At 44.7% G+C, this 26,980-nt stretch overlaps 1 protein-coding gene across 1 annotated transcript in view; it reads right to left on the bottom strand.

Annotated features, from left to right (window-relative positions):
- The window catches only part of LOC138510293 (annexin A1-like), a 271,226-nt gene that overhangs the window by 235,020 nt on the left and 9,226 nt on the right, over window positions 1–26,980 (bottom strand). Inside the window, exon 2 of the mRNA XM_069625824.1 lies at window positions 6,009–6,079. Within this exon, the coding sequence (XP_069481925.1) occupies window positions 6,009–6,077 (69 nt within the window). The 5' untranslated portion in view covers window positions 6,078–6,079. The remainder of the gene's footprint in view (window positions 1–6,008; window positions 6,080–26,980) is intronic.

Here is a 26,980-nt window from a genome sequence, read left to right as displayed (position 1 = left end):
GTAGGAACCACAGCTATGCCCAGGCTTGTTGGGTTTGGGAAGCGGTATTATAATCGCTTCTCTAAGTGACTCTGGCAGTCTTCCCACCTCAAACACTTCATTTAACATTTCTAACATTGGGGGGAGCACCTCTTCTTTATATACTTTATAAAATTCACTTGGGAGTCCATCAGCCCCCAGAGTCTTACTAGTGGGCAACTGCCTCACCACCTCTTCTAACTCCTCCAAGGTAATCGGTGCATCCAGCTCCTCTCTTTCTTCAGCACTTATCTTGGGCAGTCCTATATCCTCCAGTGTTTCTGTTATTGTCGCATGACTACTTCCCCCCTCATCCCCAAATAGTAACCTATAATAATCTACAAACTCCTGATTGACTCCCTCTTGGGTGTCAGCTACACTACTGTCTTCCCTCGTTATTGTTCTAACCATGGGTCTGGGGGTTTCGCTCTTGTATAACCATGCCAAGAGCCTTCCTGTTTTATCCCCTCCCGCATGCTGTCTCTCTACATATTTTTTATAGTTGGGGTTACACAGTCTTTCCCAGTGCCCCGCGCATTTCTGCTGCAGTTTGAGTATCAGTTCCATGTCTTCCTTCGTATTACTTCCTCCTCTCAATGCCTTTTCCAGTTCCCTTTCTGTTTCTTGTAGGTCAGCCAAGATCCCACCTTGCAGACCTTTAGATTTTGCAATGGCTACCCCTCTCATCACAACCTTGAAGGCTCCCCATAATATACCTGCAGAGTCCACACTACCAGTATTCATCTCAAAATAGTTTATAGTCTCCTCCCTCATATTCTCCCTAAAAAAGGGATCTTTGAGTGCCTCCACTTGGAGGCGCCATGTCGGAATCCTTGCTCTTTGGGGGCAGTATTGCCATCCGAGTACCAGGGGCAAGTGGTCCGAAAGGACCCTTGCTTTATATTCCGCTTGTGTAATCTCTGTTATTACCTCTGATGTGGCAAAGACATAGTCCAGCCTCGTATGTAACTGCTGCGGGGCGGAATAATGCGAGTATTGCCTTTCTTGGGGGTGTCTCGTCCTCCACACATCTCCCAGACCAAATTCATCCAGTAATGTCTGCATCGCTTTAGCAGCTGGGCGGGTCTATCAATCTTCCCATCTGATCTATCCACCATAGGGTTTAATACGCAGTTAAAGTCCCCTCCGCAGATCACTGCACTCCCCATACACATGCTAAGGTTAGTACACAGTGTTCTGAAATATGCCGCTGAATTTTGATTTGGGGCATACGTATTTACAATGCTTATCTCCCTGTTTTCCACCAATCCCCTCATTATGACCATCCTCCCATGAGTCTCCGCTATTTCCTGCAACAGCTGAAACGGGACATGCGGCGCCACCCAGATAAGCACTCCCCTAGCATAAGCAGAATATGATGAGCCCGCCACAACCCCTTTCCATTTCTTAGCAACCATCTCCATCTTCTCCCTTGTCAGGTGAGTCTCCTGCAACAGTGCAATGTCTATCTTTTGTCTACGTAGGTACATGACCTTGTTCCTCTTTAAATAGCTATTAAGGCCCCTGACATTCCACATGATTATGTTAAGGTCCCCCATGGCCTATTAGAGTTCCCCCTCAACCCCCACCGGTGCAGTCCATATCTAAATTCCATCTCAGTCTATATAGGCTTGTTTCCCAATTTAAACTCCCCTTAACTACAAACACTCCATTCCCTTTCCCTCCCACCTCCCTTCCCATCCCCAACATCACCCCTTCCTCCCCCCACCCCCCAACTTTTGCCCAGCACCATCCCTTGATCTCAGGCACCCCACATCTAGCTCTTTCTGGCGATAGCCTGTACTCGAAGCTCAGCAGGGTGAGGTCGCCCTAATGGCTATCCTGCTACTACTACTACTTCTCGGGGGTAGGGTGCCTTTGTCCTGCCGCTCCTGTCTGCTTCAATTCAACCATGCATTGCTATTCAATTTACTCATGTGTTCAATACTCTATATTCCAGTCCGTCACATTTCAACAAAATCAAGGATATCATAACCTGGTTTCAGCACTACCCATCCGTACCAGTCTATCAGTGTCTTTATCATAGTCTCTACTGGGATGCCCCAATATGTGACAACCCAGTATACATGTAACATCCCAATCACTTATCGTGCTCTTCTTGGCCCCGTTCCGCATCTCGTTCCGGGCAGCCTTGTAGGTCCAGCCATGTCGCTGCTTCCTCTGGGGTGTCAAAAAAGAACATTCTACTTTTGTGCAGTACTTTCAATCTTGCAGGGTACAGAAGCATATATTTGATGCCAGCAGTGTGTAGCCTCCTCTTAACCGCCACATAGCTATACCGCTGCCTCTGGACCAGCATTGTATAATCAGGACACGCTGTAATAGTAGGCGAAGCTCTTTCGATTGTTCCCCCTTTTCGGAAGTACTCCAAAATCTTCTCGCAATCTTTATAGTTCAGTATCTTGGCAATTATTGCGCGGGGAGGGGCTCCATGCTTTGGTTTTCTCACGAGGGCTCTATGCGCTTGCGTCACTGTGAATCCTTGCGAGAGTTTGCCGGCCCCTATTTCCTGCAGGATCATGTTCTCAACATAATCCGTAGGGTCCTGGCCTTCTTCTCCCTCCGGCAGGCCAACCACGCGGATGTTATTCCGTCTCGCCCTTCCTTCGGCTTCCTCCGCACGGTTCTCCAGGTTAGCCACCTGCTGCTTTAGTATGTGGACCTCCTTTGCGTTATTAGTGCTGGTGTCCGTGTTAGTTTTGACCGCACTCTCCAGACTGCTCGTTCTGTCTGCCAGCGCCCTGACGTCTTGTCGCAGCAGGTTGACCTCTATCCCCACTGCGTATATTTTAGCCTCCAAGGAAGTTCGCAGGTCCGCCATTGCTATCCCCCATGAGTCTCTTAGCTCCGTTATAGCCGTTAGTATCTTGTGGTTTTCAGTCCCCAAGGAACTTTCCGTGGGTACATTTGCGCCAATGTGCGTCGACGCCGCTGGAGACTGCTGTGTCTTACCAAACGCTTCCATCATGGATTGTTTGCTTTTGCCCTTGACTACTCTCCCCGTCATCTTGCGATCTTAATTAAGTATCTGAGGTTACTTTCTCCGTGGTGCGGCAATTCTGTTTCTCTGTCTTTCCGTGATGCTAGTGAGTCACTCCAGACCTGGGCCGTTATCCTTGAAGAGCCCTGTATGGATTCATATGCGTTGAGCTATGTCTTCGGGTGGGTTATGTCCTCCCACGTTTCCAATTGTCCTTGCTGCTTCTTGTAGATTGCTACTGGTTCCAGTTGGACCATCTGTCTCTTGGGCTCCTTATATTCTGCGCTCTACTGTCTGTGTCCACTGAGGCCGTTCCCGTGCCATCAGCAACTTAGTTCAGCCCTGTACCTCGTGCTCTCCAGTGTTAACACTCAATGTACAGCCATTTCACTCTTCGGGGCCATTTGCTTTTTCCCCAACGCCTCAGAGTTCATGTGGCAGGGAAGCCACTCAGGCATATGTCTCAGGCAGAGCGCGAAGTCCTTTTCTTTCCCCCTGGCATCTAGCACTTTTATTCTTTAAGCACAATAGTAGGGTTCAGTTTGTATGGGGTGCTCACTTGGCAAACCCAATGGCTGGAAGCCACCACAATCAGTGTCTCGCCTCAGGTCCCATACGTAATTATGGGTGAAAATGTATCCAGTGGGCCGCGCTGGCTCTTCTCCCTCAGCACAGCTCCTACGCTGCCATTTGCATGCAGAATCACAGTGTTTCTCACATCCGCTCTGCAATCGTTTTAGGCATGCCACTTGTGTCTGCCAGATTTCTATTTAATCTGGCTACAACTTCCTTTGACTCAAACTCTGCGTCCACGCACAGGTCACTCCACGGATCACCTTCGTGTGCACTGGCCGAGAGCAGTGTCCTTCCGTACCTTGCCTCCGCTCCGACTTTTTGTTAGCAGGCTTCGCGCTGACTCCACACGCAGCGCGGCTCCTCCGATGTTATTCAAGTGAAACGGTACTGTGTTAATCTATTCCGGCGTGCAGCCACCCAGACCTTCTCGTGTCTGGAGACTCACCATCCGTTGTGCAACAAAGTTTCCAAACGCGGCTACTGTGTCTGCCGCACTGTTCCGTCCCTCGTGCCCGGTGATATGTTTCAACAATGCAACTCGGCGACGGGTTCCCCGAGCACACGTTGCTGTAAATGATGAAACTGATCAGGCACCAAGGAGCGGCCCAGCACGAGCGTCAGAGGCCAGTCTTCCCTTTCAATCTCCTCGATGAGGCTCGATCGCTTCTATGACCTCGGCTTCGGTCCTTTGTCTGCTTGCCATCCCGCGGCTCCAAAGGTCCGCAAGTCGTAATTCTACGGTCTGCCTTGTCCTATATCCATGCCCCCTTCAGTTGTCATAGAGCACCTCTTCCAACGTCTCTATGACCATTTACAGAGTTCGTAGGTCACTTTTCAGCGCAGATAAAGGAATCAACGACGGATCATCAGGAGCAGCTTCTTTCAGGCACATCCTACTCCATGGCTCGCTAGCCACGCCCCCCTGTTATTGACTGTTATTGTCTTGTATTGCCTGGATTGGATAGGTGAGACTTAGGCAGTCTTCTGGGTGCTATAGCTGTAGTATAACAGACCCGCTTTACCTTCATAGAATTCGAAATAATAGACATTGTAGGAGAGCTCTCAATCAAAAAATCAGCAATATCAGTAATAGCTGAAAAGAGGACAGGGATCTTTAATGGAAGGAGTTTGTCTTCACACAGTGAGCATTCAACACGTAAAAGCATAACTGCTAAACCATTTACGGCCATTTTTTGAACAAAAAGATTCTATAGTATTCATTTGGCTTTTGGGTTTCTTCCCACCGTTGTCCTCAGCATCCACAGGTGTCTTCTGCATAGCCATGACAAAGGTCAAACTGTTTACAAAATGCAAGATTGAACAATCAGAGCAATTTGAAACACCATCATACACCACCTGTAGCAGCTTAAGGGAAGTTTAAAGTGTGTAAACAACATATGAAATAGTAGCTTTCAGTATACCAAACATGAAAATCAGCAATAAGTCTTTAATTTTAAAAACACATGAAATAGATTGAATAATACAATCAAACATACTGTCTGACGAGTCGCTAAAAACATCCATGTTCACACTTGCTTCCTATCGTATTGCAATAAGTCAAATCATAAGCTAATTATATTGGCACTTACTCCAATCATCACACCTGGGAAAGCCCAACGGACTAGAGGGGGTTGGCAGAGTCTGTCTCCCCAACCCTTCTGTCACTGTCAGGTAGGTGTGATGGTAGGGCCCGGTAATGGTCACGGCAAGGAAATGTGGCAGGTAGTTCCACCAATTCCAAATTCCAAACTCTCTCTTTCCCTGATCAGTATCAAATCATGTTTAGAACATTTTATGGCTGACACATAATGATGTAAAAACAGCAAACATACAATTATTAATTAAATTAGCAACATGCACACTAAAAAACAGGTTCATTGTCACAAGGCACATCGGATGAGATAGAGAAGCAGCAGGAAACACTTAAACATTTAACCGTGGTAGGCATTTGGGCATTTGATCGTAGCAGTGAGCAATCGACAATTAGCAGGCCAAAGAGAAGCCACAAATGTAGTCCATACCCACAATAGATAATTACTCACAGCAAGTTGAGGTGTTAGGTGGAACCAAGAGCTTGTTGGTTGGGATAATCCAATGCACGGCTGCTTGTTCTACCACACCATGGTCATAAAGGGAGAGTGGGGGGCACAGCCAGCAGGAACAGGATGGAGGAGAAAGGTGTCCAGAGTTCCAACAGTACCCTCAAAATAATGGCATAGCAGTTGAGGAACAGAGAACCACTTTTATTAGGCCCTTGGGTGTTACGCTATAAAATAAACTGAACCTTCCTCCCTAAACTGTTGAAACTGCTGCTCGACTGATGCCAACACTTATGTTAATATATTTATCTTTAACAGTTTTCTACAAATAACACAGATGGAGAATTAATCATTTGCACAATAGGTTAACTTACTTTCTGCTCAAGACCACCATACATGTCTAACCACGCGCAGTCACGCAGCAGATTGGCCATCATACTCATTTCTGTAATGAAATAAAGGAGTGTTTGTTAAATAACCATGTGCTTATATAGATTTTTCAAAATATGACCCAGTTTATTTGATGGCTTTTCTTTCTCATAATAGATGAACAGAAGATTTAAAGTTCACAACCAATATGCCATACTTTCCCAGTGGTACAGCACATTGTGCAATTGTTTATAATTTCTTTGCACAAAAGAACATACTAGCATTGTCTTTAAATAGACCAAAGAATACACTTGTTGCAATTTGTATATGTTGTTTTAGCAAGATTGTTTTTTATTGCAAACTTTTAAGATAACAAGCCCGTACCCTATCACCACTGTAACAGAGTCTGGCTGGAACAATTTAGTATGAGCTGCAATTGTGTCCAAAATTAGGCTACAACAACATTTGGTGACTGATCCAACTTCGCTCATATTGTACTGAAGCCTCGACGACTTTGAATTGGATATCCATTTATGCCCAAATCAAATACACGATTACATGTTTGGTTAATTTTGTTGAGCAAATGTTTAAACCAAAATATTCGACTGGTTAATGTTTCGTTAAGTCTAAGAGGCACACAATCAGCAAGGCAAAGTTGTGGCCCAAGCCTACTCATTGGAGACATTCATTTTTCAAAGTCCTAGAAGTAGATGACCTCACTTTTGATCAGTGTCTTGCAAAATGTATCTTATTCCCTGCTGATTTGGGTGCCTTTTTCTTCTGGTTTTGCCCTGTTGGATGCTTCATTGATGTGTCACCTGACTCCATCAAAGAAGGTCCCTCAGTTCCTAAAGACTGAAGACATATTATCTTAGTTAGCACTCAGTACCTTTCTTTCTAGGGTGTTTGGGGCAGTAAGATGGGTTCAATGACGACTAAGATTAAAGCTAATCTTGCTGCATCCTCTGGAAACCGTGTTAGTGCTCTTGCTGCAAAAATAGTATTGCATCATGAAGTCTTTACAGTAAATCATGTATTCTTTGGATGGAAGACCCATAGATTAGGTTTGGCCCACCACCCTAAAAAATACAAGGATCAGCTTATATTGTGATCCTAGTGGAAACCTCGGATGTTTCTGAGCCAGGGCGCATAGATGGTGGGAAAGGAAGCAGAAATGCCTGGCCCCCTTTTCAACAAATCTTCACCATGGATCTCGCATATTGCCTCAATCAATAGAAATATTTATTAGATTAGAATTGAAAATATCACATATTAGGATAAAACATTTTGCCTCAAAGAAAGAAGGTTGACTAAGACTGTAATTTTAAAAACAATGTTCTTGTTTCCATTGGCACTGTGCAACAAAAACAATCATATTTAGGTATAATAGAAAATATATATATTTCTCTGCTAGTCCTAATGGATATTTAGGAACATGGGTTTCACTCCAGTACCTAAAATAGTGTTCTCCCCTTTTCTAAGAGAAATGTCATATCGACTTGTAGATTGTTGTATCTTTCATGACTATGCAGAGTCATTTTAGTGGAACTGATACAGTAGGACTTCCAAAATGTTAACGAAAATTGTAGAACTGCAAATTGGTGATCATCTTTCCAGATGATTTCCCATCATGCATTGAATAGAATTAGTTTGATAAGTAATGCATTAATTAGATTAGGGAAACAATGCTAGCAGATGTGGAAGTAAATTGATTTGATCCATGGAAAAGGAGCCTGTTGAATTGCCATTGGGCAACGTTATACTCAGCAACTTCTACAGTATTTCCAGAAGCTGATGAATACTAATAGTTTGCAAACTATTGACACCCATATTAGAAATGCAATAGATATTCTTCATAAACTACTAAGATTATTTTGCTAATATTACCATGTAGGATCCTAGGCCGTACACTTCTACAGCACTTGTCCTCGACATGGGGAGCCCTTGTTAGATGATGAGATGTCTTTCCTGTTATAGCAGGACACATTCAAAATAAGAACTGCATACTGTATATTTTGGGTATGAAAAGAGCAGCAGCAGATGAAAGTCACACTTTGTAATCCATTAAATTTGTGAAATTGTCAAGCGGGTGAATCATTTGAAAGGGGACTCACAAATCATTAGTGGTTCACTCAGTAGACAAAAGTGAGTTGGTCACAATTCTCAAAAGTTCCAGTGAGATTCGGGCGAGTCCTGGGCATGGACAGCAGTTCTGCCGTCTGTATAAGCACACAAACAATTTCCTGTTAATATCTGTGGGTTTAGTTTGCTGCAGGAAGTCGAGCCCCAGCCAATCCGTCCATTTGGACGAGTTTCCGAATTTTCATGGAGGGGAATGGGAATGGATTTATTTTAATTGATGTTGATTTCTTATTAAGAGATGCATGTTACAATGTTCATAAAACATAGACAAAACGTTATTTGTGTTTGGGTTTTTTGTTATGGAAAGCCATTTGTTTTTGGTTAGGTAAATGCTCCATTAGTACATTTGTGTTAAGGAAAGTCCCCTTTCTTTCTTGTTTTATATTTAGCTATATGATCTTAACTGTCATTGGGGTTTCCTTCATTGGGCAGTATTACTTTATCTTTTTTTTCTCTAATGGAAAATGTATTTATGGGAAAATCGTACTTTGTGGCTTTGTCTTTCAGTTAGGAAAACTTTGTACTGCCTTTATTTTGTATGTATTTGTGAATATTTTCTGGCACATTCTAAATTCTATTTCTTCTTGGTATATGCTTTGTTTAGTTCAAAGTATTTAGGGCAACAGATGTTTTACTGCTCTCCTCCTGCTTGAAATCTAAAGAGTTTAAGTCTGATGTACACAACCTGTGGAGCACAATTGGGACTCTGCCTCTGGCAGATGATGTGGTAGGGGGCGGTTAATGGGTCTGATGATGCCGATGGTGGAGATGGTGAAGGGTTGGGGAGGAGCACGATTGTGCAAGGGTGGAAAAGGAGTCTGAGAGTTTGGCAGAAGACTCGAGTGTATGCACGCTTGATATGGTGGCAGTGGGTCCTTAGGGGGAGGAGGCAAGGCATCAGTAGAAAGAGTCAGGGGGCACAGACTTCGGATATGGAAAACAAATAGAAAGCTATTTCATCAGTGGCAGAGGTAGGGCAACAGGAAGGTCCAATTTGCATTCAGGAAAGGATTATTTTATATCTCCGACGGGAATGTAGCAGCCAAGGCTGTTGAGATCATATTGACAGAATGCCAGGCAGTGTCGGTTTCAGTGGCCTCCAGAAACAAACTAGGGCACAGGCATTAGGAAGTGTTTAACACTGTCCAACCCTGGTCTAAAAACATCCTATGGGGATCATACAAGTGACAGTGATGAGGTTTCAGGCCGGGTCTGGGCCCGCCCTGCAGTATGAGCAATGATTGATGTAATGTTAAACTGTGAGTGAGTCCTCCCCATGCTGTGAGCACACTGTATTAATACACACAGGGCCCAAGCCGGTAACCAGCAGCACCCTAGGTCTAATAGATTGAGCATGAGGGTCGAGTAAAGACCCAAACGACGTTATCCAGAAACTAGGAAACATCAAACCAGTTTGTGGTCATATCATCAAAGGGACGAACAGAGGAGTAGGTGAGGTTGGCTAGTGTCTCCCACAATGTCTTACAGTGTCGCCACTCTAGCATGTGGAATTGCAAAAGGTATTGCTCCATCATCCGTTGTAGAGGATCTGCCAGTAGTTTTCATGTGGGTGAAGAGGCACAACTAATATGTTTACTTTCTTTATAAATAGAAAAACGATTATAAATACTTTTATTGATAAATGTACCAGAATCAGAAGAAGATATGTCTATTTTGCCTTCCTTGGTTCAGCGAAAGCCTTTGATACACTTAAGGAGTATTTTGCAGGCTAAGTTGGATCATATGGGTGTGTCCCAGGGACAGCTAAACCTAATCCATTTGGTGTATTCAGAAACCTATGCTGCTGTTCGCTGCAACAGAGACAATGATTATTCTCAACGTACTGAAATGAATAGAGGGGTTAGGCAAGGGTGCAAACGTATGCCTATGTTCTTTATTTTATTTCTGTGTGCCCATGATCCCAAATCGGCTTTTTCAAAGGTCGATCAGCCCTCTGCAAATGGATTTTTCTTATTTATCACTGCTTTATGCTGAAGATACAGCTTCGACTCATTTGACACATGGTGGCCTGCAGTATCGTCTTGGGTGTGCAAAGATATATTTGGTGGTCCACACGGTAGATCGGAATTGTTCGACAACCAAAATGGTGCTGTTTGATGAGATTCATAATTAATGTATATGGCAGTTACTGAAGGTCAGGGTAGAAGTTGTTGATTCTCATTTATACTGGGGGATCCATTTAGCAAAGAATGGTAGCTGGACCCCTTATATTTATTGATCTGCCAAAGGGGCTCCAGCTAAGCTTTGGGGCCAAGTAGATTTTATCACAAAAATGGTGCAAAGATTCTGGACCATTTTTAAAGGTTTTCATGCTAAGGTTCAAACTGTTTTTGTTTTACTCTATGGTACTGAAATGTTGGTCTAGGTCAATTGGTAAGTACTTGAGATTATTCAGAATATTTTATTAGGAAAGATTTGAGGTTACAAAAAGGACCACACATTGCTGCCCTCTGTTTTGATATGTATATAACTGGGACAATGGTACAAGCTCAGGTGAGGTTTGTATTATAGGTCCCCAAGACATTGATGTGACCAGATCTGAATTCAAATGTCAACATTGTTGTATTTGCCATCATAAATTCAGCAGCAAGGAATGATTATGAAGGTATAAATAAAGCACTTTGTTATTGGAGAAGTGGGGGTTCTTAAATATTAACCTGTAGGAGCCTGTTCCATTTCTCTGATTAAATCTATAATTCAGAAACAAGCAATTGTCTAAGGTAGGTCCTTAGATTCATTACAACGACCCACGTTTCCCTAAGTGGTTTGGTACTTTAAAACAAGAAGAATGGGAGATGTGGGGCTGTCACTATAGGAGATTCAGTCTCTGGAATATAGAAGTTCCATTGCAGCAGAACGATTTATTGAGCAAGAATGAAATGGCGATGACGGAGTGAGGACTGCCATTGTATGGATGGTAAGTGGATATGGCTTTTGACTTGAATGACAGATTTGTCTGATATTTTGCACACCAAAAAGTGTGACATGACCCCCCCTCCACCCTACACACACAGATTGTCATTTCTGGGAAAGATTTGCTAACAAAAAGGAAAAAGGTATTAAAAAAGCAAAAAAACGCTATTTACGTCCTAGGCCCATGCATTTCTCCAAAGACAAAAGTCAAAATGTCAGTGCAGCGCACAGCAAAAACCGCTGGACGGAATTGGACCAGGTACAAAACAAATTGCGCATGAAGCATTAACTCAATTTCGAGTAGAGGTCTAGGCTAATTCCGTCCAGTAGTTGTCAAAAATATTTGACAGAGAATTGCGCACACCCTTCTCCCAAACGTATCGCTAGATCTCCCCTGGTGCTTTGCAGTAGAGATTTTCAGAAATGAAAAGGATGCCATTTTTTTGTGTTCGATGCAAGAGATAACTGGGGTTATATCGGGAATAGCCAGGGTTAATCAAAAGTGAAAAGTGGAAAAAATACCATTTGGAGGTTTAAAAGGGATGACATTGAATCAGGCTAGAGGTGGGGATGGGAAAGAGGACCCTAAGATAAATTGTGGGGTTGTGGGGGCGGGCAGAGGGTCAAGTTCAGAGCTCTAGCTTTTTCGCATAACCAGGGTAATTCTCAATATAACCGGGATTGTGATAGAAAAGGCAATCGGGAATGAAAGTGCATCACACAGATAACTTTGGTTATTTGCAGGAATTTACAGATAACCAGAGTTATTTGTAGTACATTGCTGCCATAACTGCGGTTATGGGCAAAACATTTTTTTAAAGAGTTAAAAAAAATGAGATGAATACAAAAACAAGTGGAATTTTGCAGCTACAGTGAGGTGTGGGTAGACTATTGGGGCAACATGTCAAGTGGTGCAATATGGATAGTGGACACGGCTAAAGGCCAGTGTGTCCAAAAGAAAAGTAGCAAGCCCGTTTAGGAAACCTATTGGAGCAATATGTAGAGTGGCCACGGCTGAAGGTCGGGACTAATGGTCATGGGCGAAGGCCATGGCTAGTCGGTAAGAAATAAAGGCAGTGCTTTATATTATACTGTGGGCACCCTGGCTAATGGGCCTAAAAGAGACATATAGTGGCCACGACTGAAGGCTTTGGGCTCCTAGTGGGTCAAAAAAATAAAAACATATTTAGGGGACATGTACAGTGGGCACAGCCGAGGGCCACTGCTACTGTCCTACAAAAAAGTATGGTAAAACAAAGCCCTTGAAATTCATTGAACAATAAAGTAGATAAGGTGCAGTTAAATTGCACAGATTTAATGCAACAAAACTCTTGAAATTCAGCAGATGTGGGAATTCATTACTAGCTTCACTCGGTGCATTCCCATTGCAAGTCCATGAGCACATACATATTATATTATAAGAGAAGGGATTCACAATGACAAAAAAAATGACATTATGGAGGACATAACTGTTGGATAAGATGTTCATATCAATGATAAATCTTCCTGACCTGTATCAACCCCAGAACTTTTTGCTTTGATTAGGTAACTGTTTTACCTTGTGACTTGGTGAAGAGGAATCTTTTTCCCCCTCTCACCAATTATTTTACTCTTTTTGTGGTTGAACTTTTATGTCTCTCCATAGTGTATGGTTGCAGTTATAGTGCCCTACAACTTTTGGGCTTAGGCTGGGTTGCCCCTTTGGGCTCCCCTGTTAATTTATCTTTGATGTACTTGGGTGAACTACAGTTCCCAAGTAGTAAAGAGGGATTTTCATCTCCCTTTACATTTTATATAGTGAGCCAGCACACCCCACCTTATGTGGAGTGCCTGGGGATACAATGCATACCCTTTCTTACTTAGCTGGTAACATTTTGTTTCAATTGTGAGTTTTACATGAATGGTTGTGGCAGTGGTTTTACCTTTATGACTTAGTTTTTATTACTCACAGGTTGTAAATTCAGCGTCGGTAATGCACAGATGGGCCACCATTTTTCCAAAATACTGGGCTCCTTTTTTTGACATTTTTTGTATGCTTGCCGTTTCTGAGATCTTCCCCTGCCATTCTAGCTGGGAACAACCTTGGTGGGTGTTTTGTCTTCCCAGGCTCCAGAGTGTCTGGAAAGGCAGGAGGCGAGGGAGGAGTCCAAAACTCCACAGCCCTTTGCCTTCCACTTGCCTTAAAAGGAACAACTACCACTGGGGGCTGGCTGTTCTGATTGGACAGCCAGACCGCCCCTTTCTGTAAAATGCAGGGGGAGAATGCAGAGATTGTTCTGTAGTTCCTGAGAAAAACTCAGAACCTGGAAGCTGCTGGTAGTCAACCACTTGAACCAAAACAAAAGAGGATGATGAAGGAAACACGGCTGAAACAATTTCCAGCGACCAGCGAGCCTGCTGTGTAATCATAGCCTGCTGTAGTGTTACACCATCCACTGGTCACATTACGCACATGAATGCCCGTGCAGTCACTAAGCCCTCCATCTCAGGTCCTGTTCTGCCCTCCTCTTCTGATCTCATGCCCTCACTCCCTCAAGCAGCACGGCAGCGGCGCACACGAGGGCATTTAACGCGCTATGGTCACCCATTGCAACGTTGGCAGCTGCCCTGGCGTCTTGGAGACAGTCAACGGAGACGCCGGCTTTTTCCTTTGCTTCGTCACGCCCTCAGGAAGACCTGGCAGCGGCGTTTTGGAAACTTGGGTCATGTGACAAAGAAACGTGCTACATCATTGGTCACATGATGGGTCATGCGACACTCCTAGGCCCCTTTAAAACTGGAGGGAACGCTCATTCAGTGCTTCACAGCTGACCCAATCAGGCACTGTTCGGCGTCCTCCTGTCTCTGCATCTTGAATCTGGACTACGGACTGTTCTTTTCGGATTCCTCTGTCAAGCCCTTGGATATTGTTTTGCTCTGCTGTTTCAGGACCTTTGAACTGTATTCTTGGATTCCTTTGGATTACCCCCTGGTTACGACGAACTTGGCTAGCTTTTGACCTTGACCTCAGACTGTTTTCGGATTTTCCTCTTCTGTTACCTTTTGGAGTACCCTGTCCATACAGGTTTTGCAGTGCCTATTCTACAACAATCTACGCCTCACCGCTGCGGCTTGCTACACTCTAGAGCCACACGGAACACCTCCATTTTCATCTTTGTTCTTCCTGTCCCAAGACCCTTGGTAAGCCCCTTGATATTGGTCACCTCGCTATTCAGTATATTTTTTGCCATTGTACTGACCCATTGCTTGCTTTACAGCGGTCGAGGGGTCACCGGTGTTCCTGGTTCCTGGCGTTCTTCGGCACTCAAAATACCTGTGGCCTCAAGGATTGCTCAGGAAGTTATTTGTATCTTTCTGAGCGGAACTTGTGGACAGAGGCCCCATAATTTTCACGACCATCAAGTCATAACAGACTGTGAAGCCGACAGGTCGTTCAGATTATGGAGGCGTCGGCTGGGGACCCTGTGGCCGCTCTACTGCAAGCAGTTACTACCTTGGAGAGCCAATATGGCCGCAGCCACCACAGCGTTGCACCACCGCCTTGACTCCCTTCAGAGTGCTCGCCATCCCCTACCTTCTGATTCCGAATTTGTGGACTCCACACCTCCAACCCCTGGTCCTTCTGCCACTCCTTCCAGCTCTTCCATCATTACACCAGTAATTTCTCCCACTCCTTTTCCTTTAGCACCCCCTGAGAGATTCCAGGGAGAACCCAGGAAATTCCGCACATTTTTGAATCAATGTAAATTACATTTCCTTTGTAGGCCTTCGGCGTTCCCTGATGCACCTGCCAAGGCTGCGTTTTTGCTGTCCTATTTGTCTGGCGTCGCCGCCACATGGGCCAACCCGTTACTTGAAAGCAATCATACAGCCCTTTATGATTTTGATCTGCTAGTGACTGAAATCTCTAAGGTTTTTGACACTAGACACAAAGCTCAATCCAGAGATTTGGAATTATTAGACCTCACACTCAGGGAAAAAGCACCCTCATAGAATACATAACACGATTCAATCAGTTAGCGGCAGAAACAGTCTGGCCAGAAAACAAGAAGGCTGTAGTGTTTTACAGAGGTCTAAATGGCTCCATTAAGGATGCTTTGTCAGTGGTGCCGTCGCTTCCAACTCAATACTCTGATCTGGTTGATCTAACACTCCAGTTAGACGCTCGATGCACCGAGTGCAAGGCAGAAGTCAGATTCTCAGGTAGACAGTTGTCGGTCTCTCCTGATGTAGCCAGTGAACCCATGCAAGTGGGTGGAATACGTAGCCCTATAACTATGATGGAACGAGAAAGGCAGAGAACCGACAATGCTTGCTTTTATTGCGGACTTAATGGACATTATGTCAAGACTTGTCCACGCCGTCCAAAGCAAAAGAATCCTGGTTTTCCGACTGCTCGTCCCTGAATATGGGGGCCAGAACGAGTTCTCCACAATCCCCCTTTTGTTCTCCTCCGGCATTTGGGCCTATTACACAAGTCGCAGTCCACGCCATATTAAAGCCGACTCCTGACATACTGCACCCCGTTCAGATTATCATTGATTCCGGGGCCACTGGCTGCTTTATCGACATACACATGGCTTATGCTTTGAATCTTCCACTAGTTACCAAGGAGTTTCCTGAACCTGTGCAGGCTGTGGACGGGACTTCCCTTGCTTCTGGACCTATCCGACAACAGACTGCTCCAATGGACATAGTCATTCAGGAAACACATAGGGAAACACTTGCCTTTGGCCTCATAACTACCTCTCAATTTGGTATCATTCTTGGCATCCCTTAGTTAAAAAAACAATCCGCTAATCAATTGGGGTACTGGCCAGGTATGTTTTGAATCCGAAATCTGTCAACATTTTTGTCTTATCGAGAGAGAGGAGGTAATCGATACACCTGCTGCAGCGTTGGGTGCAGTAGCACACCTGACCCTATCCGAGACTGATGAACATCACTCTTCCACTTCGCACATGGTTGGTGCTGTCTTTTCCAACATACCGCCAGTTTATCACAAGTTTTTATCAGTCTTCGACAAGGGCACCGCAGAAAGTTTACCTCCACACAGACCCTACGATTGCCCCATAGATCTGGTCCCTGACGCTCAGATCCCCAAGGGCCGGCTCTATTCCTTATCACCAGTAGAGGATAAAGCCTTGAAAGAATACTTGCAGGAGGCGTTACGTTTAGGCCCTCCTCCTCACCTGCTGCATGCCCTATCTTCTTCGTTCCAAAGAAAGAGGGGCATCTTTGCCCCTGTGTAGACTACAGACGTTTGAACGCCATCACTATCAAAGATAGATACCCCATACCTCTCATCTCTCCACTTTTGGATAGACTAACACACGCCTCCATCTACACCAAATTAGAACTTCGGGGAGCATACAATTTGATACGTGTCTGCAAAGGGGATGAGTGGAAGATGGCGTTTTGCACCCGACAGGGTTTATTTGTATACCTAGTAATGCCCTTCAGTTTGTGCAACGCCCCTGCCACCTTCCAGCGGTTTATGAATGAGGTCTTTGGGGACATTTTGGACAATTATGTGGTGGTCTATTTGGATGACATTCTGATCTTTTCCTCCTCTTTAGACAAACACATTCTTCACGTTCAAGAAGTCCTATCCCGTTTGCGCAAGAATGCGCTATTTGCCAAGCCTGAGAAGTGCCAGTTTCATACCAAAGAAGTAGAATTTCTGGGTTTTCATATTTCACCAGGTGGGCTGACTATGAATCAGTCTAAAGTACGAGCCGTTTTGGAATGGCCGGTTCCGGTAAGGTTGAAGTCTTTACAGTCTTTCCTGGGCTTTGCCAATTTTTATAGACGGTTCATTCCTGGTTTTTCTACTATAGTGGCACCATTAACTAAGTTGACCAGTCCACGTGCCCCATTTATCTGGACCCCCGAACATTAAACCGCTTTCGAGTCTTTGAAATCTGCGTTTACCTCAGCTCCGGTCCTACAACACCCGGATCCGGAGTTACCATTTGTTGTCGAGGCAGACGCATCATCCTTTGCATTAGGAGCGGTATTGTCACAACCTTGCCCAACCTCTGGTCATTTACACCCTGTAGCTTATCATTCACGCAAGTTTACATCTACTGAGTCCCATTATACAGTTACTGAAAAGGAACTCCTGGCGATTAAAGACGCATTTCAGGTATGGAGACACCATTTGATGGGGGCCAAACACCAAGTGACAGTTTTCACTGATCATAGGAATTTGCAGGATCTCGCATCTCTCAAGTGTGTCAACAGTCGTCAGGTGCGTTGGCACTTATTCTTCGCAGCCTATGACTTTGTTGTGAAACACCCCGTCCTGGTCGGTCTCATGGTAAACAGACTCTCTATCCCACTCCCCTGGAGGGGCGTCACTTCCGGTCTTCCCAGAAACGGTGCTTGACCACGGGCATGTAGTATGCTTATGCACTCCTTCGCCTCCTCTGTTGTCAGCCATAAGCACATGGGTTTCCCAACATCCACAACAGTCAGAAGAATGGGATCCCGTTTATCACGATGGTCTACCTTTTGTTCACAACAAGTTGTTCCTACCCTCTAGTGACACTCGAAACCTAGCTATGGAATAGTCTCATGATGCTGCCATCCATGGCCGCCCAGGACAACAGCGTATTCTGGATCTACTTAAACGCTGGTGCTGGTGGCCTTCGATGAGGCGCGACGTTGAGAATTATGTTAACACCTGATCAGCGTGTGCCCAGTGCAAGTCCCGTAGAGGCCGTCCTTTGGGTCTTTTACAGCACTTGCCGATTCCCCCTAGACCCTGGCAAACCCTTACAATGGATTTTGTGACCGATCTCCCTCGTTCACAGGGTTATGATACAGTATGGGTAGTAGTAGACGCCTACACTAAGATGACTCGCTTTATTCCTTTTTCTGGTATACCCTCTGCACCTACATTGGCAAATCTGTTTTTCAAGTCCATTTTTTGTTTGTTTGGGCTCCCTACAGTTTTGGTTTCTGACAGAGGTTCACAATTCACGTCCCGTTTCTGGCGTGCGCTCACTAAATTATTGGGTATTGATGCACGATTTTCCTCTGCTTACCATCCGGAAACCGACGGCCAGACAGAAAGGGTAAACCAAGCCATGGAACAATATTTACGCTGTCTTACACTACAACATCAGAAACCATGGGTACACCTGCTACATCTCGCTGAATTCGCCCATAACAACTCCTTGCACTCTTCTACTGGCTTTTCTCCGTTCTACTCTCTTTATGGCCAACACCCACGTACATTGCCCATTCCCGATTATGCCTCCTCTTGTGCTCCTGCTGCCTCATCTTGTGTTCGCGACGTGGCCATGGTTCATGCCCAGACTCTTGCCCATCTGCAGGAAGCTCAGTTGGCCATGAAAGCTTCTGCCGATAAGAAACGGGTTGCTGCTCCTGTTTACCGTGTGGGGGACCGAGTTTGGCTGTCGTCCCGTTATCTGCATTTGCCTGGCTGTCGTAAATTGCTTCCCAAATTTGTTGGTCCTTTTCGGGTGTCTGGTGTCCTGAGTCCTGTGGCTTATCGCCTATCCCTTCCTTTTACCTGGAAGGTCCATCCAGTTTTCATACTTCCCTCCTGAAACTATGCCCTGGTCCTACGTGCCTGGTCTCTCGCCCTGCCCCTGTGTCACTGGATGACCCTGATGTTTATGAGGTTTGGGGTATTCTGGGCTCTCGTCTCTTCAGGAGGCAGCTCCAGTATCTCGTGGATTGGTTGGGTTACGGTCTGAGGAGCGCTCTTGGGTTCCTGCCTGGGATGTGCATGCCCCTCGTTTAGTGGCCCAGTTTCATCGGGGTCGTGGGACTTTGGGGGGGGGGGGGCTCTGTTACACCATCTACTGGTCACATTACGCACACGAATACCCGTGCAGTCACTAAGCCCTCCATCTCAGGACCTGTTCTGCCCTCCTCTTCTGATCTCATGTCCTCACTCCCTCAAGCAGCACGGCAGCGGCGCACACAAGGGCATTTAACACGCTATGGTCACCCATTGCAACATTGGTAGCTGCCCTGGCGTCTTGGAGACAGTCAACGGAGACGCCGGCTTTTTCCTTTGCTTCCTCACGCCCTCAGGAAGACCCGGTAGCAGCGTTTTGGAAACTTGGGTCATGTGACAAAGAAACATGCTACATCATCGGTCACGTGATGGGTCATGTGACACTCCTAGGCCCCTTTAAAACTGGAGAGGGAACGCTCATTCAGTGCTTCACAGCTGACCCAATCAGGCACTGTTCAGCGTCCTCCTGTCGCTGCATCTTGAATCTGGACTACGGACTGTTCTTTTTGGATTCCTCTGTCAAGCCCTTGGATATTGTTTTGCTCTGCTGTTTCAGGACCTTTGAACTGTATTCTTGGATTCCTTTGGATTACCCCCTGGTTACGACGAACTTGGCTGGCTTTTGACCTTGGAACTCTTAACCGACTGTTTTCAGATTTTCCTCTTCTGTTACCTTTTGGAGTACCCTCTCCATACAGGTTTTGCAGTGCCTATTCTACAACAATCTACGCCTCACCGCTGCCGCTTGCTACACGCTGCGGCCACACGGAACACCTCCATTTTCATCTTTGTTCTTCCTGTCCCCAGACCCTTGGTAAGCCCCTTGATATTGGTCACCTCGCTATTCAGTATATTGTTTGCCATTGTACTGACCCATTGCTTGCTTTACAGCGGCCGAGGGGTCACCGGTGTTTCTGGTTCCTGGCGTTCTTCGGCACTCAAAAAAACCTGTGGCCTCAAGGATTGCTCAGGAAGTTATTTGCATCTTTCTGAGTGGAACTTGTGGACAGAGGCCCCATAATCTTCATGACCATCAAGTCATAACATGTAGCCCTTCCTTCCAATCAACCTCAGGATTCTGAAACGGATGACCCCAACCCTGAGCCTAGTGAAACCTACTAGACTCAGGAAGAACTGCATTTTGAGCCATCCCATGCCATGCTGCAACCTTGCAGGTATACAATACCCCAATACCCTGGGACCTCAGGCCATTGTTCGGTGCACAGTCTTCCCAATTCTGAATCTTGCTGAAACTGTGTGGGAATCCTACTGGACCTGCAGAGGCGTGAATCGAGTCCAAGAAATTCCCTCATCAGAGTGCTGGACCTTGCAAAAGAAGATAATCCAACCAGCGATATTCAGCCTTTCTAGCTCCTAAAAGGGCACCGAATAAAACACAGCCACATCCAGCTGTGAGGAAACTCTTGCCTGGAGCCTTCTCCCACGATCCCTGCTGCCAAAGTCCTATCTTCCTTCTTGACAAAGGAATCCATCAACAGGTTTTTTGGCTGCAGATCCTGAAGTGTTCCTGCTGCAACCTTTCTTCTGTGCTGAGGTACTATGTTGGCTTGGGTATGTTACATACCTTAAGCCTTTGTGAATTCTGTATAGCTTCGGGGTGTTTTCTGTGATTCAGAAGCTACTCATCCAGTTCACCCAGGCTCACTGTGGAATTCTCTTAAGGTGTCTTCTCTAAGGTCCCTGGACCCTCAACTAACTTTAAAGTTAAATACTTGTTTGTACAGTATTCTACTGGAACTCTGACTTTGCCTGCAACTGAACCCTATCTCATCCTGCCTACAGCTGGCAAGTAGACCACTAGGGTCCCTCTGCTGCCTCTGAGTGAACTCATGCTATAGAAAAAGGAAAGGACTGGATAAGAAAAGGGTTCTGTCTTGAAAAGAATATCAAGTGTTAAAAAGTTGCTTACTTGTTAAAGAAGTTGGTTGGTAACTGTGAATCAGAGAGTGAACAGTTACAAAATTATTTCTTACCTTGAAAGTGTTCTGTCACTTGTAAAACTATATCTCAGGTTATTTTACTTACCTTGGAAATTAACCCATATATATGACATTCTGAAAAGTATCTGTAAAGTTATTACTTACATTAGATATGTTCTACCATTCAGAAAAGTATATATAGGTTTTACCTACCTGGAATAGCTGTGTGCCATTCTGAATAAGTACTCAAATTCTTACTTTCCATAGAAACGTTCTTGCCATTCTAAAAGAAGGTAGATACAAGGTTCATTTACTCACCTGTTAATTGGGTCCCCCTCTTCTTGAAAGTAATGCTGTTGGTTCCACTGTAATCTTCCTGTTAGAATGTACATTTATGAGTGTCCCCAATTGGGTTTTGCTTCCCCTGACTTGCTGTTAGCCTGCCCCGAATAAGTCTGCCTTAAGTTGCTGATAACTCCTTTTAAAAGTATATAGGATTTACCTGCCTAGAATAGCTGTGTGCCATTCTTGAAAAGTGTTCCTAGGTGTAGCTAACTTTGGTCTGCCTTGTGCCATCCATAAAAGTGTGATAAGTTCTTACTGATCTTAGACTGTGTTTCACTGAGCTGATAAGTGTAATTGTATATTACACTCCAAGTTACAGTTCACCTTGTATAACTGTGTGTTATCACAAAAGTAGTAGGTTATATACTGTTCCTTGAATCTGTGTTCCACTATTCAGAATAGTATATTTACTAGTTGGTTAACTATGTGCTTTCCATGTTTAGTGTCACTGCATAACTGACAGGGTCTACTACCCTTGAATTACTGTACGAAATAATAGGTGTGACCTATACTGAATGTGTTTGATAAGGTCTTACTTCCCTAGAAAAAATGTCAGTTTTCTGAATAAGGTCTATGCTTCGGTCTGTCCACTTTAAAGCATACTGTGGTGTTTTTATAATTGTGGTTACATATAATGTGATGGTACTTATTACCCATAAGATTTACCTTAGTGTACTTGTATTTAAATAAACCATTTATTTTTACAATACGTGTTTCTTTGAACCATATGTGTATTACAATCTCGTTGTACTGATTCTACAGCCCTCTCTCCCTCCTAAGAAAAGCCTGGCTGCTCTTTCTACGCTACCACAAACTTAGGTGGTCCAGCCTTATACTAAGAGTGGAGCCTTGTACTGCCTCAGTTGTATGGTTTCATTGAAGTCGGGTAGGACTTCAGAAAATCTGTCCAAACAATAGCATTATGGGAGTCATCAACGGGAGCACGTCAAGTCAAGCCGGTCACATTAAAGCTCACGTGTAAACTTATCTGAACATTTGTGGTGGTCCAATAAATATATTTCACCTCCATGTATGAATAATGCCAAAAAGTAAAAGGTGCTTCCTGGTTGTGTTTATGTTTATAGAATGCTTGAATGGCAACAAAGTGGTCATTTGAAGCTGTCCTCCAGAATATAATTGCTAGGGTTTGGAGAGATTCTTCCCACTCTAAAAAGCAACTTTCAGGGCAGCATTCCAGAATGGAATGTCAGACTTCCCTCATTCTTCTGTAGGTTACACATTATGCTATTAAGGGAGTTGTTTACTGGGGAAAACCTTTTGAGATTGCTATAGAGGGCAACAGGTTCCATAGAACTGCTTCTAGAGCCACGAAAGCCCTACCACCCATTCTAGTTCAATGAACACTGAGTTTTGGCCCCATGTGCAGGGTTTAAATGTCTGGTTGAGGAGTACAGGTAGAACCTACTAATATGGAGTGGGTCAATACTGCATAACAAGGTGATATGTAGATTGGACAGCATTACATTCACACTGTGCTGCAGAGGAATATTCTATGTGCTAAACTGTTCTTGTTGGTATGAGGACCTGTCTTTCAATAGCAATAACTGCCAATAACGAGCAAACCTTATCAAGTATACTAGCTGAACATATGCTGTTCTAGCATACCTTGAAGGTCAATATCGTTCGGTAATTTATAGGGTCATTTCTGTCCCCCTTCTTAAAAATCGAATTACCACTGATTGCTTCCAGGAAGGGGGCGTAGGTCTCTAGGATCACTGAGAAGGCTAAACGAATCAGATGGAATGAGAGGTATGCGCAGTATAAGAGCAGTATCTAAGTTCCCTTGATCACACGGGCCTCTATGTTGTGTCTTTGTAATGGATCAAGGTTGACAATTACGCATCTACAGAGTCCCCATGAAGGCATAAGATTGCGTAGTAGCATAATTACTGCACCTACTTTCAGTTTCAGCTCGTGAGGAGGCATTCGTCCTACAGCGTTAAATGATTGCTGCTGCTGAAGTGGGTGCACTTTGCCATTTGGACAGTAGAGGGACACCTAACACTGATTGTATCAGCTGAGGAGGAGGTCTGCGTCTATTTGACCTAAAGCATTTGACCTAATCACATTTAATCGAGTTTGTTTGACCTTCTTTTCAGTCTGAAATACAGGGGGATACCCCCCACAATCCACCCACTTCCCCTCAACCTAATCTATACCGTTACCCACAACCCATATATATATTTAATTACATTTGACCTGAAAAAAAAGATTAACAAAATGTGATCAAATGTTTTAGGTCAAATGTTTTTAGGTCCATTATACCAATACCATCCTGACTCCTGAACGCCAATCCATCCCGAGTGCAGTCCATAGGTGCAGGTGTCCACACAAGTGAAGGCATCAAAACAGTAGACCACTTCACTTTTATATTTCCATTTACTGCTACAAAGCAGAAGGCCCATTTCTATAGGTGGACAAACTGGGCAAAGCCTGTGGGCACATTTTGGGACAAGCAGCACAGCAGGCAGCCTGTTAAATCTCCCACCTGGGTTAGCAGGGAGCCTTCACCATTAACATAATTGAGCACTACACAGACAAATGCAAGGGAGAATAGCCTGCCCACATCCATCTGCCCCTCGTGATTCAGCCAATTGCTCAATAGTCTTCATCAAAAGTTTCTTTGTCAAACTATCCAGGCTTAAATGTCCCTACAACCTTGGACGGTATGGTCATTTCTTCGTAGCACTGGTATGGCAGAATGGAGGATTGGGCTTTGATTAAGGCTCAATCAAAAGGGCCAAAAGTAGCCAGCAGGTGTAGGTGAGTTGTGGTGGGCAGCAGTGGTGATCAAAGGAAATTGCCAAAGAAAGGCATAATATGAGAAATCAGAGTACTTAGCATTCCTTGATGGTCTTTTAGCTGGTGGCGAAGCTCATTTTCTTGTTTGTGGAATATTTTAGGAGAATCAAATGAGTCACTCCATGTCATCTGGGGTTTTGTTTGAAAAAACATTGTTTTCTGAGATTATAATCCAGTTGATACAAAAGCCTACAACTCCCAGAATGCACTGATCTTTTACACAAAAGCCTAGGACCTGAAACACATGCTGAGGTTACATAGAGCCACCTTGCCAAATGATGCTCTTTTCTGGGATACAAAGAAGCAGAATAAGTAGGGAAAAAAGCAATATTGTTACCAATTCTTTTAGTTGCTACTTTAGGTTTTAGCACAGGTGCCAGGAGTTGGAAAAATAGAAGTTTGAAGGATGAGAGGATTGCATTTATGGGATTACTGCCATTGTTTCTTGGAGTGTGTGGGTGTGTGTCTGTACGTTTTATTTTCTGTGAAAAATGTACGTTCAAAGTTACAAAACAAAGATTGTAGCAACAAATAATGACACAACCATCAGCTTTGACCTGTGTAGTCAAAAGGTTTCCTTTCTTGTTACAGTGGGTGAGATCACGTGCCCATGTACATTCACGATTTACCCAGCATTATAATTGCATGTCCAAATTACCATAATTTCAAAGATTTTACCAGAATATGTTTCCATAAAACCTATTACAGGTATTGTCATCATAGAGTAAGGAACTCGCATCATTCCTAGATATTCACACAAATGGTCAGCTTTAGCCATCAGACAACAGCAACTAGCACAATTTACTCGGCATTTCAATATGTTGGCATTGCGCTTCAGTCATAGGATTAGTTTTGTGTTTTATAGAGTTTGGGTTAAAAAGGCCGCAACAATCATGTAAGTAGTCCTAGGGGGAGGGGGATGGGCTAAGATTAAAAAATGGAGAAAGGGTGGGGAGAAGATGGCAGCCCGCGGTGGGAGAGGTAGCCTGTGGATTGCATGGAACGCAGGGTTGAGATTAGAGTGTTCAGCATCGATATGCAGTACCTGATTGGCTGTGCCCCCCATCCCAAGTGCTAATCGGCATTATTATTGCCTAATGATGGTACTCGATTAATCGCCCCCAGAATGAAGACAGGCCTAGGCAGTGCCACCAGGGTTTCAGACCGGTTGCATGGCATTGTACCATTCCCAGAACCAGCACGTTGCATATGAGCCATCTATCCAGCGTGCAACTATTTGCCAGAAGTTATCATTAAATGCCCTGGAATTCACACCATTAGGCAGCTGTTGCCATGACAAGTATTCATTTTCTAGATAATTCCATCCTGTACTCATCATACAGAGCTCTTATATCCGGAGATTGATTTTGACACTGCAACCTACCAGATCAGGCACGCTGTATGACTTGTGCCCTGGGCCCACAGTGATTCTCCTTTCTCGTGCTATGGTGGCTGCTGGGGCTCCAACTACACTTCACATCGCTGGCTGTCCTTTGCCCAGTCTTCTACCTGAACACTGCCTGCCTTGGGCGTCTTTTGGTATCCGCATGCAGGGGCTGGGGTAAATTCATTTTGACTGATTTTTGTTGCCTTGCAGTGTTCCTGAGCACTTTCCATCCCTGGTGTCCAGGGTTGGTATCCCAGCATTGTTTTCACAGCCCCCCTCCACCCTGCAACATTGCGGGATCCGCCTCTCAGCATGGAGCCCCATTCTTTTCTACATTCCAAACCTTTTTCAACCATGGCTGCCTGCCTTGCTGTGAGGGTCTGAGGCACTTGCCTCGTGCAAGACACAGGATTGGCTGTGACCGCCTACATCTGTGGCAGGCCAGGGAGCCAATAGGTGAAAGCTGCCCCCCTCTAAGGGTCACAAAGAACCCTGTCTGGACCTGTCCAGGCATTGTTAGTGCCCATGTTCTCTCTGTTAGCCCCAAAACTCCATCGCTCCTTCCACTGGACCTGCATATTTGTGAGCGGCTAAACTCTGTTACTCCCCCCCCCCCCACCGCGTTCTTGTTCCATGGAGTTTGCATATTCCAATACCCTGTTGTTCGGGTAAGTGCTCCTCCCCTCAATCCCATGTTCAATCTGGCCCTTCACCCTCTGTTCACGGCTGTGTCCACGCCACAGCTCGCTAAACCCTCTCAGCCTCACTGCTGTAATCATTGTGCATGTCCACACTGCTGTTATCCTTTGCCTTGCCCCGACTGATCTTTGTGACTCCCGGCAGGCGGGTGCCTCTACCATGCACCTGGAACCAGGCTGCTGCCTTCTACTTTCCCACTCCTCACCAAGACCTTTTCATCTTTTGCATTGTACAGCTCTGAGTGATACATCTCCTTGACTCTTACTGTGCACTCTGAGGCTGCTTTCATATCTCCCGGGACATTGACCTGCACCATCTCCTTCACAACTCGCTACTACTTGGCATTAGTCACTGTTCTGCTGCTTGCCCCGCATCCTGCCTTTCTCCTGCCTCCTAATTTTAGTCTGCAATGTGCGAAGGCCCTGAGTAAGATATCCTTGTTACTACCTTCAAAAGCATGCTGTGTCAAATTGTAGTAATGTTGGTATGTTTTACTGTTAGTCATTGGATGTGTTTGAATGCTAGACCTCCGCCCTTTTCCTGAAGCAATATGGTTTGACTATATGTTTGTTCACTATAATCTTCACCCCCTTTGCCACTACTGCTAATGTAATCTTGGTTCCTCTGCCCGATTTATCCTTTCACAGTCTCAATCCTTTTTTTGAATCTACACCTCCGTTTTGATTGCCTAGTGACTGTCAAACATACCCAATTGCTAATTGCTGCCTGTGGCAAAAAAGAGCTGGTCTCACCAAATTGTAGCATTGTGGTTGTTTGCTTAAAATCAGATCTGCCTGCATTTTAGCTGTTGATTTAAAACTAAATCTTGTTGTGTTTTAAACTTGCAGTTTGATTGATCTCTGCTGCATTTTAGTGCTTGGCTGGAAAGCTAAATCTTAATGTGCATTTAAACCTGCACACTGTTTGTTT

This window comes from Ambystoma mexicanum, chromosome 6p (genome assembly GCF_040938575.1).
Source record: "Ambystoma mexicanum isolate Mex_15411 chromosome 6p, UKY_AmexF1_1, whole genome shotgun sequence".
In the NCBI taxonomy this organism is placed as follows: domain Eukaryota; kingdom Metazoa; phylum Chordata; class Amphibia; order Caudata; family Ambystomatidae; genus Ambystoma; species Ambystoma mexicanum.
This window is presented reverse-complemented; position numbering and strand designations above follow the sequence as displayed.